The sequence below is a fragment of the Miniopterus schreibersii genome (genome assembly GCF_964146895.1).
Source record: "Miniopterus schreibersii genome assembly, chromosome: 1".
NCBI classification, from domain to species: Eukaryota; Metazoa; Chordata; class Mammalia; order Chiroptera; family Miniopteridae; genus Miniopterus; species Miniopterus schreibersii.
This window is the reverse complement of record NC_138101.1, coordinates 173,887,842-173,903,133: the sequence shown is the minus strand read 5'-3', so window position 1 is coordinate 173,903,133 and position 15,292 is coordinate 173,887,842. Positions and strand designations below refer to the sequence as shown.

At 47.1% G+C, this 15,292-nt stretch overlaps 1 protein-coding gene across 1 annotated transcript in view; it reads right to left on the bottom strand.

Moving 5' to 3' along the window:
* The window catches only part of RHOJ (ras homolog family member J), a 73,108-nt gene extending 58,916 nt beyond the window's left edge, over positions 1–14,192 (bottom strand). The window contains exon 1 of the mRNA XM_081131808.1: positions 13,800–14,192. Coding sequence (XP_080987934.1) covers positions 13,800–14,052 — 253 coding nt within the window. The 5' untranslated portion in view covers positions 14,053–14,192. The remainder of the gene's footprint in view (positions 1–13,799) is intronic.
* Positions 14,193–15,292: the final 1,100 nt, after the last annotated feature.

The following is a 15,292-nucleotide window of genomic DNA, read 5'->3' as shown; positions in this document are numbered from 1 at the left end:
CAAGATACCCATTCCTGACCCCAGAATGACAAAAGCTACTGTGTGCTGGCTGTGCATTTGAAAGACAAGTGGTTTATGACTGACGTGAGGTGAACTCATGAGAAGCTGCCCATTAAAAATGGGGAAAGAACAGGTCATATTTAAAGGGAGTTGGAAAGACCTGGATGTATTTATTATCTGAGAATGACAAGGATGAACATTTCCTTGGTCTTCAAATACATTAAGACCCGTTACTCTGAGGGTGACAATGGGGATTTCTCTGCGCTCGCTGACTTAAGTGAGAGGAAGTGGCTTTGACCTGCAGCCTGACAGATTCAGTTTACCTAAAAGGGAGGATGGTACGGAGAGTTATTAGGAGGGTAAATGATGAGACGAGTAAAGTATAAACCTCTACAGCAAGGTTTCTGCCTAATATTGACACTCAAGATTGAACAGTCACTCTCTGTCTCTTTTTAAAAGTTTGGTTAAAACCTGTTTATTATTGGCCCTGCCGGGCGTGGCTCAGCGATTGAGCATCGACCTAGGATCCAGGAGATCACAGTTCGATTCCCGGTCAGGACACATGCCCGGGTTGTGGGCTCCGTCCCCAGTGGGGGCATGCAGGGGGCAACCGATCAATGACTCTCTCATCATTGGTGTTTCTCTCTCTCTCTCCCTCTCCCTTCCTCTCTCTGAAATGAATAAAATCATATTTAAAAAACAACAACAACAAAAACCCCTGTTTATTACTGAAAATTCTTAAGGCTCTTATTTACCCTCTTGAACCATTGTAAGTGTCATATGAAACTAATTTTAGTTGAGGGAAGCAGCGTTTAGGGCTCACAGTGCAGGCTAACCCAGTCTGAGCAGAGGGGAGAGAGAGCACAGCCATGCTTCCTAACAGCTCTTACTTTGACAAGTATAAAGTGCCCCATTATTAATATATATGAACATGTTCACTGAATTTCTTGCAAGCATACCAGCTGAAAATTAGTACACTTCCTAGTGAAAGGATGGTTGCAATTTATAAACAACATTCACAATTCTTAAGAGGTTTATATCTGATATACATTAAGGAGATTATTGACTTACTGTTTTTCTTCTTAATTGATCTCATTATTTGAAAAAAAAAGTTATAAAGTACCTACTTAAGGATTTAACTTTTTCTTTTATTTTGGCCTGTAGTATATGGCCCCAGAAAAACAGATATAAAACAGAAATCTTTACTATAATTGGGCAAATCACTTTTGCCTAGTTAAATCACTCAGAATTCACAAGCTTGAAATTTGACTGGAAGCAAGACCTTTTGGAATTTTTTCCCTAGAAAAATAAATTTGTTTTATATGTTTTAAACAAAGATAATATAATATTTCTGAATGTATGTTCATGATGCTTAGGATATATCCTTTTAGGATGTGGAAGGGTCAAGTTCAACACAGAAAATTATCCACAAGGTGCTAAGTTCAGTGCAGTGCAGTGGTTAAGACTGAGATGCTTGGATGTCATTCATTCAGTCAATTAATTGGTCATTTATTCAGTAGACATTTCTGGGTTGTAGGTTCATTCCTAGGCACTGGGGACGTAAGAGTAAATGAGACAGAAAGAACCTAACCTTCATGAATTGTACTTTCTTTGGGGAGACAAGCAATAGGCAATGAAATCAGATAGTAACTACAGAGGGAATAAGCAGGGTTTGAAAGGGAGCCCCGTTTAATCAGGGTGGGCTGGCCTCCCTGGACGAGTAACGTTTGAGCTGGGCAGATCTGAGTCTCAGTTCTGCCTCCCAGCCATGTGATGTCGGACAAGTTACTTCTCTAAGCTTCAGTTTCCTTGTCTATGAAATGAAGCTACTTGTTACCTGGAGGTAATGTGAGGCTCAAGGAAGACAGCAACGGTAACACAGGGCTTGGCACATATTAAATAATTAGCTAATTTACTATTTTTGAAAAGATTTTGAAAAAATGGATTTTTAGAGAAAGGAGGGGAGGGGGGAGAGAGAGAGAGCAACATCGATGTGAGAGTGGGGCACCAACTGGCTGCCTCCTGCACCCCCTACCTGGGGCGGGGCCCACACCCAGGCCTGTGCCCTGACCGGGAATCAAACCAGCAACCTTTTGGTGCACTGCACGGGGCGATGCCCAACCAACCAAGCCCCTCCAGCCAGGGCAACTAATTACGATTTTTTATTAATAAGCTGTAAATATTACTGCAAAAGGATCAGGAAGCAGTTTTGTTCATTGTGGTTCACTCTGCTTCGGCCGTGCAGATCATTGATTCCCTCCTGTTGGCAGGTAGGGTCACATTCTAAGTCCGATTTACTAATTTGTTTTAAAATAGCTGGAGAGACTCCAAAGGAAGGCTGGGTCCCCACGAGCGGGCGTTCTTGTCGTTGGCTTTCAGACAAGCGTGCCTGAGTCCAGTCGAGGCTCCTGCCTCCTCCGTGACTGGCAGGCCCTCTCAGGAACCGGACTCTAGGATTCCAGTCCAACTTGAAACTTTTTGGACTCTGAGAAACTGAATTTTAGGCGACCTTCCAATTTTGTTTTTTTCTGCTTTTCCCTAAATGTTGGGTCAAAGCGTGAAGGGAACAGAGGGTGTGCAGAAGGGAAACAGATGTTCCTGCTCATTTCATAATCGTAGGGCCGGATGGAGCTGGCAGAACGGCAACAGCGGCCAGGACAGACAGCAGCCCACCCCGAGGGCCAGGCTCTTGCCTTCCTTCGGGCCCTTTGCTTCAGAGGGTGGGGGCTCCCCGAGTCCCCCGCGGCCCCTCCGAAGGCTGACAGCCCTGCCGATGGTTGTTTACAGGCAGAGGGCTCAGCCCACAGCCATTCATACTTCAGAAGCTTTGCTGATCACGGCCTCTGCTCTGCTCCCAGCAGCTCGCGCTCGGGGCACCCGCCTTAGCCTGGTCAGTCTCCTCACCGCTTGGTGCACCCGCGTTAGCCTGGTCAGTCCCCTCACCGCTTGGTGCACCCGCCTTAGCCTGGTCAGTCTCCTCACCGCTTGGTGCACCCGCGTTAGCCTGGTCAGTCCCCTCACCGCTTGGTGCACCCGCCTTAGCCTGGTCAGTCCCCTCACCGCTTGGTGCACCTGCGTTAGCCTGGTCAGTCCCCTCACCGCTTGGTGCACCCGCGTTAGCCTGGTTAGTCTCCTCACCGCTTGGTGCACCCGTGTTAACCTGGTCAGTCCCCTCACCGCTTGGTGCACCCGCGTTAGCCTGGTCAGTCCCCTCACCGCTTGGTGCACCCGTGTTAACCTGGTCAGTCTCCTCACTGCTTGGTGCACCCGTATTAACCTGGTCAGTCTCCTCACTGCTTGGTGCACCCGTATTAACCTGGTTAGTCTCCTCACCGCTTGGTGCACCCGTGTTAGCCTGGTTAGTCTCCTCACCTCTTGGTGCACCCGTGTTAGCCTGGTTAGTCTCCTCACCGCTTGGTGCACCCGTGTTAGCCTGGTTAGTCTCCTCACCGCTTGGTGCACCTGTGTTAGCCTGGTTAGTCTCCTCACCGCTTGGTGCACCCGTGTTAGCCTGGTTAGTCTCCTCACCTCTTGGTGCACCCGTGTTAGCCTGGTTAGTCTCCTCACCGCTTGGTGCACCTGTGTTAGCCTGGTTAGTCTCCTCACTGCTTGGTTAGTCCCATACTGTCATGGTTTCCAGTTCCCCCTTCCCTCTGTCCCGAGTCTCCGAGGCCTCTCTCAGCCTCACACCAGCGTTCTCCCAGCACTTTCTGGTTCTCAGCCTTGTACATTCTCTCTCTCTGGGTGTCTCTATGTCCCAGTCATGGGTACAGATATTTTTGACAAGCACTCTGGTTCCTCATTTAGGAATTCGATACTTGTTTTTGAGCAGCTCTGAAGGCCTCTTCTGGTTTTATACAATTTCTCCCATTAGAAACTATCAAGTTAAGAAATTATATATACACACATATATAATTTGTTGTTATATATACGTAATTACTATATAATGATTAATTGTATATAATTAATATATTTTAAATGCTTTTTGCTGATTGACAGCGAATTATAGAATTGTTCCTTTTAACTTGATTTATAGGCACCTTTACAGCATAAAAAAAGGGTTTTCTGAACATGCTAAATTACATTAGATCAAACCATATGAACGTATGATCTCCACAAGGTTTTGAACTATGACATGGGAATTTCATAGGCTTCATGTAATTAGAAATGCCTAAGATGCTTGCAGAAATGTATATTTACAGCTCTTTTTCTTAGTGGATCTATTGCTTAGTGGGATAGCAGCCCTGGCATGGACCAGAGACTCTGCATTTTTAACAAGCAGGTTTTTCTGATGACCAGGCAACCTCAAGAAATACAGGCATCTCATTTGTAGTTGAGTAAACACCTAACTAAATATAGCGCTTAGAGTAGTTTATATTGTTTATGTGGGTCTATTGTATTTAATGTAAAATCCATTAAAATCTATTTGCTCTTTCTTTGGGCCTATAGCAAACCTCTCTTACAATTATATGTGGCCGAGGATCTAACTTCTCTCCAGTGAAATGTGACTAGAACTGATTTATGCCACATGAGGACCTGCCTTACCCACCACTCCTTGCCTTCACTTCTTCATATTTTTTCATCTTCGACTGTCCAGATACAGAGCACTACAAAGTCCTAGGCAACAGCAGAGACACAAGATGGAAAAAAACAGAACAGGCTGGGAAAATAAAGATCTCTGTTATACTGTGGAAAAATATTTTGCAGAACTGTTGCCTGTGAAACCTGGAAGGTAGACCTAGTTCCTACAGAGTCTATAGCACTCAAAGAAAAGGTTGGGAAATGCCAGAATTGTTACTTTGTTTAGCAAGGTGTTACAAGAAAGAAAAGAGCTGAATTTGTTGTTTTGAAAGCAGAGGTTGATAGAACACATATTATGGCCTTGTAGAGTTGGAAAATTGATTATCTTTGAAAAAACATTTATTTATTGATGTGTGTGTGAGAGAGTGAGAGGGAAAGAGAGAGAAACATCGATCTGCTGTTCCACCCATTCACGCACTCATTGGTTGACCCTTGCAGGGGCCCTGACCAGGATCTGAACCCACAACCTTGGCATATCGGGACGGTGCTCCAACCAACTGAGCTACCAGCCAGGGCAAATTGATTATTTTTAGATTTCACAAACAGGAGATGCAATCAAAAAAAGATTTGAACAACCATGTTCATTCCTCCACTTAAACAGGAGAATTATCTCTGTGTCTAAGATAAGGTCCAGCAAGTACTGCCCTCCCATCTAAGCCTGCTGCTTCCTATGGCCTCCACGGAGCCATCGTTAGTTTGAGAGCCAAAGGCGTTGGCTAGAGGAAGCAGACAAAGAAAGCATGTTTAAGAAATATGTCTAGGAAAGGCATACTTCAGTCTTGGATGTGGTTGCTGACACATGGAACTTACCAGAAGCCCTGTTAAGTTGTGGAGAGAGTTGTATTTCCAAAGAAAGTTCAAGCTTGCACTAAATATGCTATGACTGTTAAAAAACCCCACACCATTTGAGCCCCCAAACTGCACAAGAAACAGGCTCTGAAGTTGTGCAGCCCCGAGGAAGACACACCCTCTAAGGCCCAGTTCGAATGTGAGTCCTAGAGGACAGCAGATGAAGAAGAAAAGCCACCAGGGAGCCTAGCCAGGGAAAGTCAGGAATAACGGGTGAAGGAATTCCTCTCGGAGAACAGCCTTGAGATCAATGCAAGAGACTTCCCACCACCAGGGCACGGGTCCTCCCTGTGCTGGCCATCGGGGGTCTGTTATTGCGATGTGTCTCCCGTTCTCCCCTTTTCTGAAAGGGGCTCTGGATATTTTGGTTATCCCACCCCCCTTCTATCACTGTCCAAGGGGTGACTGTGTATATAGGACAGATCACTAGTCTTCCATTGGACACTAAGGAGCCACATCTCCATCAGATGGAAAGGACAGTGTGCCACTTGCAGATGACCCGCTTCAGTGACAGAATGGAACTTTGGGCGGTTCCTTTTAGGAAAGGGTGGGATTGTTTTGCCTGTGGGAAAAAGTGTGCAAGGATACTTGATGGCTGGCGAGTCTGATGCAGGCGGAGATGGCTAATTTCCATCAAAATCCATTCTTCCCTCCTTTGGCCACGTAGGTGGGCTTTACTTCCCAGCCTCACCCAGGGTGAGGTGTGGCCTTGTCACTGAGTGTGACTAGCAATGAAGCCTTTCGCTTCCAGAGCTGGCCCATAAAACTTTCCATTCAAGTTTTTCTGTATTCTTTCTCACCGGGCTGGCTGGATGCAGATAACTGTGAGATCCTAGCGGAAGGCAGGGTCACAAGACGGAAGGAGTCCAAGTCCCTAAATGGCCCCGTGGAGGTAAGCAGCCCCACTGACTCGAACCCCTGCCCAGGACCACAACGTTAGCAAGGAACACCCTGCCATGGGGTTAAACCTTTACATGTTTGGGTCTATTTGTTGTAGCAGGTTAGTGTGCCCTAGCTACCACTGGCTAGGGTACCACTGATACCACCGATACACTGCTTAATTCTTTACTGTCTCATGGCCTTCACTTCTTCCATCACAAGGTATCTAACTTTGGGCAAACTGGCAGATATCTTTGTGCCTTGATGTCCTCATTAGTAAAATTGGGAAAATAATAGCACCTCGTGGGGTCATTGCGAGGAGGCAATGAGTCGGCGTATGAACCCAAGTGTGACTGCAGGGCCATGGGAGTGTACTGCTGTGGTTATCGTTGTTAACACACATCCTCGTGGCCTTTGGGTTTCGTAATTAATACTACCGCACACTGAGCCTGGGAGTGAAGAACACCCCGAATAAAAGCTGTGTTGTGAACCAAGACAAAATGCTGAGTGAATGCCCATGAATCAGCTCTTTTTGTTTCGTGAAAATCGGACACATCCAAAAGTTCGGAGTATTCAGGAATGATGCCAGGCCTCTCCGTGACTCACAGATGGTCCCTACTGAATTCATGATGAGATTTCTCCTGTGTTACACCCGGAAAATTAACTCTTTGGATTCTGCTAACTAACCCAAGGGGGGGTGGTGTGGATTTTTGTTTGTGGGAAAGTAAAGTTTCCGCCTGATCAGAACTTGCATCCTCACGCAGAGGGCAGGACCTCCACAAATCCTTGTGATCTTGGGCTCATGATTGAAGAGAGACACAGTCTCTGCTGGGTTTCCTTTCCTGTCCTTTCCCAAGAGGCCTCATGTTTGTTGTCCAGCTTTATGCTGCTTGTGTAGAACAGGCCGGCGACATCCAAAAACATAGACATCCAGTGTACTAAGCTATCTCTAAGCCCAGTTTGCTATTTGACTCACAAGAAGAGAGAGAGAGAGACGGCAGATTTTGAGAAAGCTATCTCAGAAATAAAATACTGTTCACCTGAAGCCCAACCTCAATGGGCAGTTAAATAGTAAAAGTGATGAAGCATTTCCTAGTTGGACAGCGAAGGGAGCTAGGCCCCGTGGAACTAAAAGCATGGGTGGCTGAGGGCCTGGTCGCTGGGAGCCTGTCCGCAGCAGCCTGACTTGGTCACAGTCCTTGCTTTGTGGGCAGCTAAAGCTGGGCTGCAGGAGCATTAGAACCCGCAGATGCAGTTTCTAAACATGGGAGCATGGCTTGTTTTGGGTCACTCTGGTCACAGGTACTTAATTTTCTTTTTTCCTCTTTTAGTCTTCTTTTTTACTCCTGAGAGAAGCAGTTCACAATTTCGCTTTCTGAGTGTAAGGTCTACCCCAGGAGCCTCTGAATGTGATTGCTCTCATAAGCGTTGCAGTGTAGACTGTGGAAGGAGCTAGCCATGTAATTCCTGTCACTACACCTTGGGTGAAGTCTCCAAGGGTTCAGAAAAAGTATTAGCCACACATCACACAGGCGCGAAAAAGAGATATTAGGGGCCTGGCCAACGTGGCTCAGTGCCTGAGCATTGACCTATGAACCTGGAGATCATGGTTCGATTCCCGGTCAGGGCACATGCCGGGGTTGTGGGCTCCATCCCCAGTAGGGGGCATGCAGGAGGCAGCCGATAGATGATTCTCTCTCATCATTGATGTTTTTTTCTCTCTCTCTCCCTCTAGCTTCCTCTGTCTGAAATCAATAAAAAAACATATTATGAGTCAGGGTTTTGAGCATGATTGCACTTAGGAGGAACAGAGTGAATGATTCCACTGGCCCATTCTTGTCTCCTCTTCCACTGGTTTCTTTTATAGTTTGTTTAAAGTTAAAATCCTGATGATTATTTCATAGTCCCATGAGAGTTGTTTTAGGTTTCCTTTTGGATTACAAAACATGAATCTCATCCATTCTCCAGAGACTCGCGGGTGTCTTCAGAAAGAACAAAAGAGAAACTACTGAGTAAATATTTCCAAATGGGTAGCACCGTGCCACAACCCTCCATAGGCCAGGGGCTTTGCTTTAATTCACTTTTTATTCTTTTATGTTATTTTTTCCCCCTGCGGATGCGACTCCCCCTCTACTCTGGCCAAAGGTTGTGACTGAGTCTACCTTAGACGGACCACCATTTAATCAGGTGGAAAAAGTTAGAGTTGACTTTCAGCTCTCTGTGAAAATTTCCTTTTATATATCACTCAGTTGATAGAGCAGCTAGATTTCCCCCCTTTTCCATGAATTGTGTTAATTTCCTGCATAGGCGGCCTGAGTTTGCAAATAGTGGCTTAAAAGGACTTTCCAAACACAGGTGGTTTTCGACAAACTCTAGGAGGGATGGATGATAGAAGATAGAGCCGCAGACACAATCAACTCTGACTCTGAGAGTGATGGAAATGGTGCGTGAGGTACATCATCCCAGGTTTCAGCTGAATCGGCTTAGTTCACACACACACAGGAACATACAAACCACGGACACAGTCTAACTCAACATGCAGCCTGACTACACTCAAAAAGGAAATGCTATCCTTTTCTCATGTCATGTGAAATATTAATCAACAGTACTTTCTCCGTGAGGGGTCCGCTACAAAACTCAAAGCTAAAGACAGGGTAAAAAGATAGTTTGGGAGAGGAAATGTGGTTGTTCCATGGTGAGCTGTGAAAGCTCTAAAGGCTGGTAGGACATCTTGGGTCATCCTGGAGGGGAGCAGGAAGCAGGGCCCAGAGATACTTCTTAGGTACACCTGTAAAAAGCGTGAGTGACCCTTTCTACTGTCATCCTAGTGCCCCCAATTTTTAGCCCTAGCCCTTAGTTGAACTTGAGGCTACTCTGGAGCATGTTCTTTATATAAGAACTTAAGTGTTTGAGTGTGTCACCCAAAATTTAGGCAGGCTTTTGGGTATATGGAGGAATTTGAGTACATCCCACTTGTTACCAAATGAAATGTACACATTTAGAGTTACATATTTGATAGACTTGATATTGGCCACTTAGGTTAAGAAAATCCAATGATGTGTTACAATTCCAGCAGAGATGAAATACTCATTTAATATGTGAACAAAATAGTTCATAAATATAATAAATGTATTAAATATTTTTATATGTTCATTCTTAAAGAGATATCGATTGGATCAGCAATTTATTCATCAAAGCTTTCATGGACCAGGAATTATCTCAGCACTGGAGGGCCTAAGATGATTAAGACATACTAATTCATTCATTCAATGACTCTCTATCGAGGGTCTGTGTTGGGCTCTGTTTTAGAAGTTGGGGATAGAGCAGCGAACAAGACAAAGTCCTTGCCCTTATGGAATTTACATATCAGTGTGGGATAAAAATGGTAAGCAAATAAATGTAAGTATAATGCCAGGTAGTGTTCAATGTAATGAAGAAAGACCTAGCAGGATAAGAGACTAGAGAGTGACTCTGCATGTGGTGAATGTGTTAAACAGCAAGGTCAGCTGAAGCTGAGGAGGATCTGGAGAAAGTGTCAGTCTGCAGGAAGAGCAAATACAAAGTCTTCAAGGGTGGAAGGAGGTGAGTGTGTTTGGCGAATATCAAGATGGCTGGTGTGGCTAGAGCAGAAATACTAAGAGCAGAGTTAGGAGGTGAGCTTGGAGAGATAACAGGGACGAAGTCACGGTGTGCCTTATAGACCATGATAAATGATGGGGTCTGAGCGTGGCAGGATTGGAGGGTTTGGGGCTGTGGACAGTCCCCCTGCGAGCCATGTGCAGAAGTGACGACAGGGGGAAGCTTAGGAGCAGGGAATCTGGAGGTGTTTACAGTAGTTTGGATGAGACATGACGCTGGCTCCGTAAGCCCAAAGGCAATGGAAGTGGGGAGAAGTAGTCAGGTTTGAGATGTACTGTGACTGTTGAGCTGATTGGCAGGTTTGGATGGAGAGGGCAGGGGGTATTGTTAATGAAAGACTTTAAGGAGAATACCAATTTTTTGTTTGTTTGTTCTGAGCAACTGGGTTCATGTACTTCTATGGGGAAGACTAGGGGAGGAGTAGATTGGGGGAAATAAAAATTCTGTTTTGGTCAGGTTAAGTTTGAGATGCCTATTGGATATCCAAATGGACAGCTGGACATATGAGTCTGGGTCTCAGGAGGTTATTGGGGGTGAAGGTATAGATTTGTGAGTTATCAGGGTGTAAGTAATATTTAAAGCTCTGAGACAAGATATAATCAGCCAGGGCACGAGTGTCAGTAGAGAAGAGGGCCAGGGACTAGCACTCACGGCTGGGAGAGCTGGAGAAGGCAGCATCGAGATGGAGAGAGATTTGCCAGCGAGGGGAATAAAAACCAGGAGAACTGTGGTGTCTCTGAAACCAAGTAAAGACAGTGTTTCGAGGGCAGTAACGAACTATAAGAAAAGCCTCCAAGAGACCAAGTATGATGAGGACTGAGAACTGAACACTGATTTGGAAAGACATGACCCTTTTCCTCAGGAGCTCACAGCACAGAGAGAGTGGGAACATAAGGAAACAGATAAGTTGCTACCCAGTGGTGGAAGTTGTGTTCTAGAAATGTCAACAAGTTTCTGGAGGTGGGTTGGAGACGGAGCAAGGAGCTCCCCTTGGAGAGTCAAGGAAAGTTACATGGAGGAGATGTACTTCCAGATTCTGATACGTGGGAAGAGGGAAAATGATTAAGATTGACAAAACTTAAAACACTTTTTTCTCGTTGGTTGTTGATTTTTCTGTAATCACTCATGCAAAACTAATATTTCCTCTCCCAAGTGAATATCCCACTATTATTACTCCATGTAGACATGGTTATCAATGATCAATACTCATAATAACTATAAGGACACATTTATCAATTATCAATACACATGATGACTATAAGGACAGTCACACATTCCATCACACACTACTCCATTTGGAGGCTACTCTTGGAGTTAAATTTTTTCTTGTTATAGTTTTTATCTTTTAATGAGACTTTAATTCCCTTTTATAAGTGTGCGTAAGTGTAGAGAACCTATTCTTAATAATAATAGCTACGATGCACCTAAAGCCTATCATTGCAAGGCACTGTTCTAAGGATTGCATGTATTAATTTATTTGGTCCTCACAAACAATCCTTTTATGCCATTTGTGATAATTGAGGCACAGAGAGGTTAAATTACTTGCTCAAGGCCACACAGTAATGAAGAGCCAGTACTAGAACCAGGCTCTCTGGCTTCAGAGCTTACCATTTTGAGGGCCATGCTGCATTTCTGTCCTTACTATTATATTTCTACCTTCCTGGGATGGGCATCTATTAGGGAAACATTTTCAAGGGACAGGCTCTCTTGGACTTGAACTATAATTTTCTAATGACTCAGTAAACTAGTTGCAGGCAGGTTGTCATTTCAGCGTAGTCTGGTAGGACCCAGCGACTGGATACTGGTTACTTCTCCACATGGAGAAGAGAGCATTAGTTTTTTTTACCGTTGGTTGTAGATTCTCACATGACAGTGTCAGAATGTAGCTCTTATGTTCAGGGGATGGTGGTAAAAGGAGCTAGCGTCTTTGTGACGGAGGCGATCCCTCTATCGACGGAAAATTACTATCTTAGACGTATTGACTCATGTCTTCGTTTCCTTTATAACCTAATTGCAAGCACATGAAAAGACTGCATACTAAAAAGGCACAAAGTGTAAATCGGAGCAACAATGTTTGGCAACGCCTACTATGCGCAAATTATTGCGGCGGGTGCAGTGGCTGTGATTTCTTGAGAAATAAAATCATGGAGTAGCCCAAACCTTTAAGATGCTCTGACGCTCAAACACCACCACATAGGTACACATGGGCTATAAGACAATTGACCTTCGTGGAACTTGGTGGTGGTGCAGCCTCTGAGCTCGGATGTTTTCGTTTATAAGCTGACCGTATCTGTGAAGATCGTTTTATTCTGTTTCTCACACGACACTGTAGATTTTGGGGTCCATCTTTGGTCTAAATGTTTTTGAAATTAGGTACCAGCCAGTTTTCCTTTTCTGGCAGAAAGAGGGTGGAGAATAAATAGCCTCATTAAAACATTTACAGTCAACTATCCTAGTTAGTAACTTTAAGTCACAGATGCCATAGTTTCATAATTTGTTTTTTTTTTCTTCCCCCAAGGTGAAAGCCTACCTGTTCTTCTCTTTATCCTGTTCTCATTAAAATGCTCTTCCCTGGGCGTAGTCGTTACATTTTCAGAAAAGCTTCAGGGGACCAGCATTGGAATTTGCTCTTAATTTCTACAAATACAGAAAGCCTGCTGGGAAATGGACTCCACGGTTCTCTCCCCGCCTGCTCTGTGATATTGTCATCAATCTTGGAGCTGCAGGAGGAGGGGACTTAGGTGATTGTTTAGCTCTGGAAAAGAAGCTACTTCCCGCAGACAGAGGATTTCAAAAGGCCACATAACAAAGCCAACACTCACACAGGTTTCCTGTGGGCCACTTCCCCTCCGCCGCATCTGACACAGAGCCAAGGTGAAGGAAATTTTCCTCTTACAAAACCTCGAATCTCTGCTAACTCACCAGGCTGATCACTGTGTTACACAAGTTATAAAATCGAGGCTATTGTGAACTTCTGAAGAATTTCATGAACTTGCTTTTAAGAAATCGAGTAAGATTTGTTTTGGAAATTAAGAGAAAAAGTAAGAGGAAAATGGAAACATTTAGAAAAGATATCACACTGATAAGCTAAACTTTGGAAAACACTTAAAAATAAATATACCAGAAAGAATTAAGTTGTGACTATAGTATGTTAACTGTCAGGCTTCAACATATTTTATCCCCAATTTTGTCCGTTTGGCATATACTTTCAAACACTTCCGATTTTATTTTTCTCTTTATTTTTACTTTTTAAAACCCATCAATTAAAAGTGTTTCTTTACCTTCAAGATATTTAAACTCTTTTAATAGCCCCCCCCGCCCCCCACAACCCCAGGAAAATCAAAGCGCAGTAGTAGAGCAGCAATTGTTACGGAGAACGGAAAGCCCCATGCGTGTTGATCTCAGCGTTTTCCCTTATGAATGGCCTGAGGTGAGAATGGGGAAAGCGGCGAAACACGTCTTTCGCCAGTTGTGTGCTTAGTGGGGATCTTTTTTTTGGTAAAAGAAGGATCGTGGTGCAATTGCACTACATTCAGAATAAAAAGTTGACACGTCTTAGGCGCGTGTTGAGTGACACCTCTGGCCCCAAGGTCTAAGGCGCATTTCAGGGAATTTCTCCAGGATTCTTCCTTTGATTTGGGGGGGCGGGGGGCTGTTACAATACAGACGGATGAACCAGTTGCTCTAATAATTCCAGCAAAGCCCTCGGTCGTGTGCCCTGCGGGGCGCCCTGGGGGCTGCCAGGCCCGCACCCAGGGCTGCGCTGCCCTCAGCCGGGCCCCGGGAGGCCGGGCGCCCCCCGCAGCGCCTCCCCCCCCCCCCGCGCAGCCCGCGCGCCCCCCCGCGCCTACCTGCGTAGTGGTCGAACACGGTGGGCACGTACTCCTCGGGGAAGGCGTCGTTGGCGTAGCTCATGAGCAGGCAGGTCTTCCCCACGGCGCCGTCCCCCACCACCACGCACTTGAGCATCGTCTTCCCGTCGCCGTCGCCGTCGCCGCGCTCCTGGCAGTGCATCCTCGCGGCCCCCGCGGGCGCGCCGGTCCCAGAGCCCGCGCTGGTCCCAGAGCCCGCGGGGCGGCGGGCGGCGGGCGCCGGGCTCCGCATCACTTGGCCTCCGCCTGGGCGCCCGGGGCGCCGCGGGCTGGAGCGAGGCGGCGGGCGCGCGGCCCCTCGCTGGCCATGCCGGGGAGGCCCGCCCGGGACGACTACTGCGCGCGCCGGCCCCGCGCCGCTGCCGGGCGGGGCTCAGACACCCTCATTCCCCGCCGGGCGCCGCCGGCCGCCTCACTGCCTCCGCGCCGCGCGGGCCTGCCCGCGCATTCCCGCCCCACATCTAACATGGAGGAGAGCCGGGCTTTCCAGCGCTCCCCCGCTTCCTCCAGCCCGCGGGCGTCAGGAAATCATGGGTTTCCTGCTGCTTTCCATATTAGGGCCCGCGGCCCGGAGGCGGCAACAATGGGGCCTGTGTGCGGGTGCGCGTGTGCGTGTGTGTGCGCACTTCTGGGGAACTGTGTGTGTGTGCGCGCGTGTGTGTGCGCACTTCTGGGGGACTGTGTGTGTGTGTGCGCGTGTGCGTGTGTGTGCGCACTTCTGGGGGACTGTGTGTGTGTGTGCGCGTGTGCGTGTGTGCGCGCACTTCTGGGGAACTGTGTGTGTGTGTGCGCGCGCGCACTTCTGGAGTACTGTGTGTGTGCACTTCTGTGGAACTGTGTGTGTGTGTGCACTTCTGAGGAACTGTGTGCGCGCGCACTTCTGGGGAACTGTGTGTGTGTGCGCGTGTGCGTGTGTGTGCGCACTTCTGGGGGACTGTGTGTGTGTGTGCGCGTGTGCGTGTGTGTGCGCACTTCTGGGGGACTGTGTGTGTGTGTGCGCGTGTGCGTGTGTGCGCGCACTTCTGTGGAACTGTGTGTGTGTGTGCACTTCTGAGGAACTGTGTGCGCGCGCACTTCTGGGGAACTGTGTGTGCGCGCACCCCTGGGGGACGCTGCCAGCACCTGCAGTGGGGGCGCCCCCGCAGGCCCCAGCCGTCAGGCCTCCGTGGCGCCCACCGCGGGGAGGCCGCTTGCCTGCGGCGGCGGGAGGAGGCCGACGGAAGCGTGGACGCTGGAGGCCCGTCCGCCACGGAAACGAAGTGGGGGGGTTAAGCGAGCGGGGAGAACCCCACCAGCCCGTGTAGGATAACGAATGACCTCACCCCTCGCTGAGTCACCAGTGAAAAGCTCTGTAAATTAAACATGGACACTTCTTCACGGACTTAAATGAGAAATCTTCAGCAATGCCTCCCCGCAATTAAACAAACACACACAAAACTTCCCAGAGTTACACTGTTCAAAGGGAAACGCAG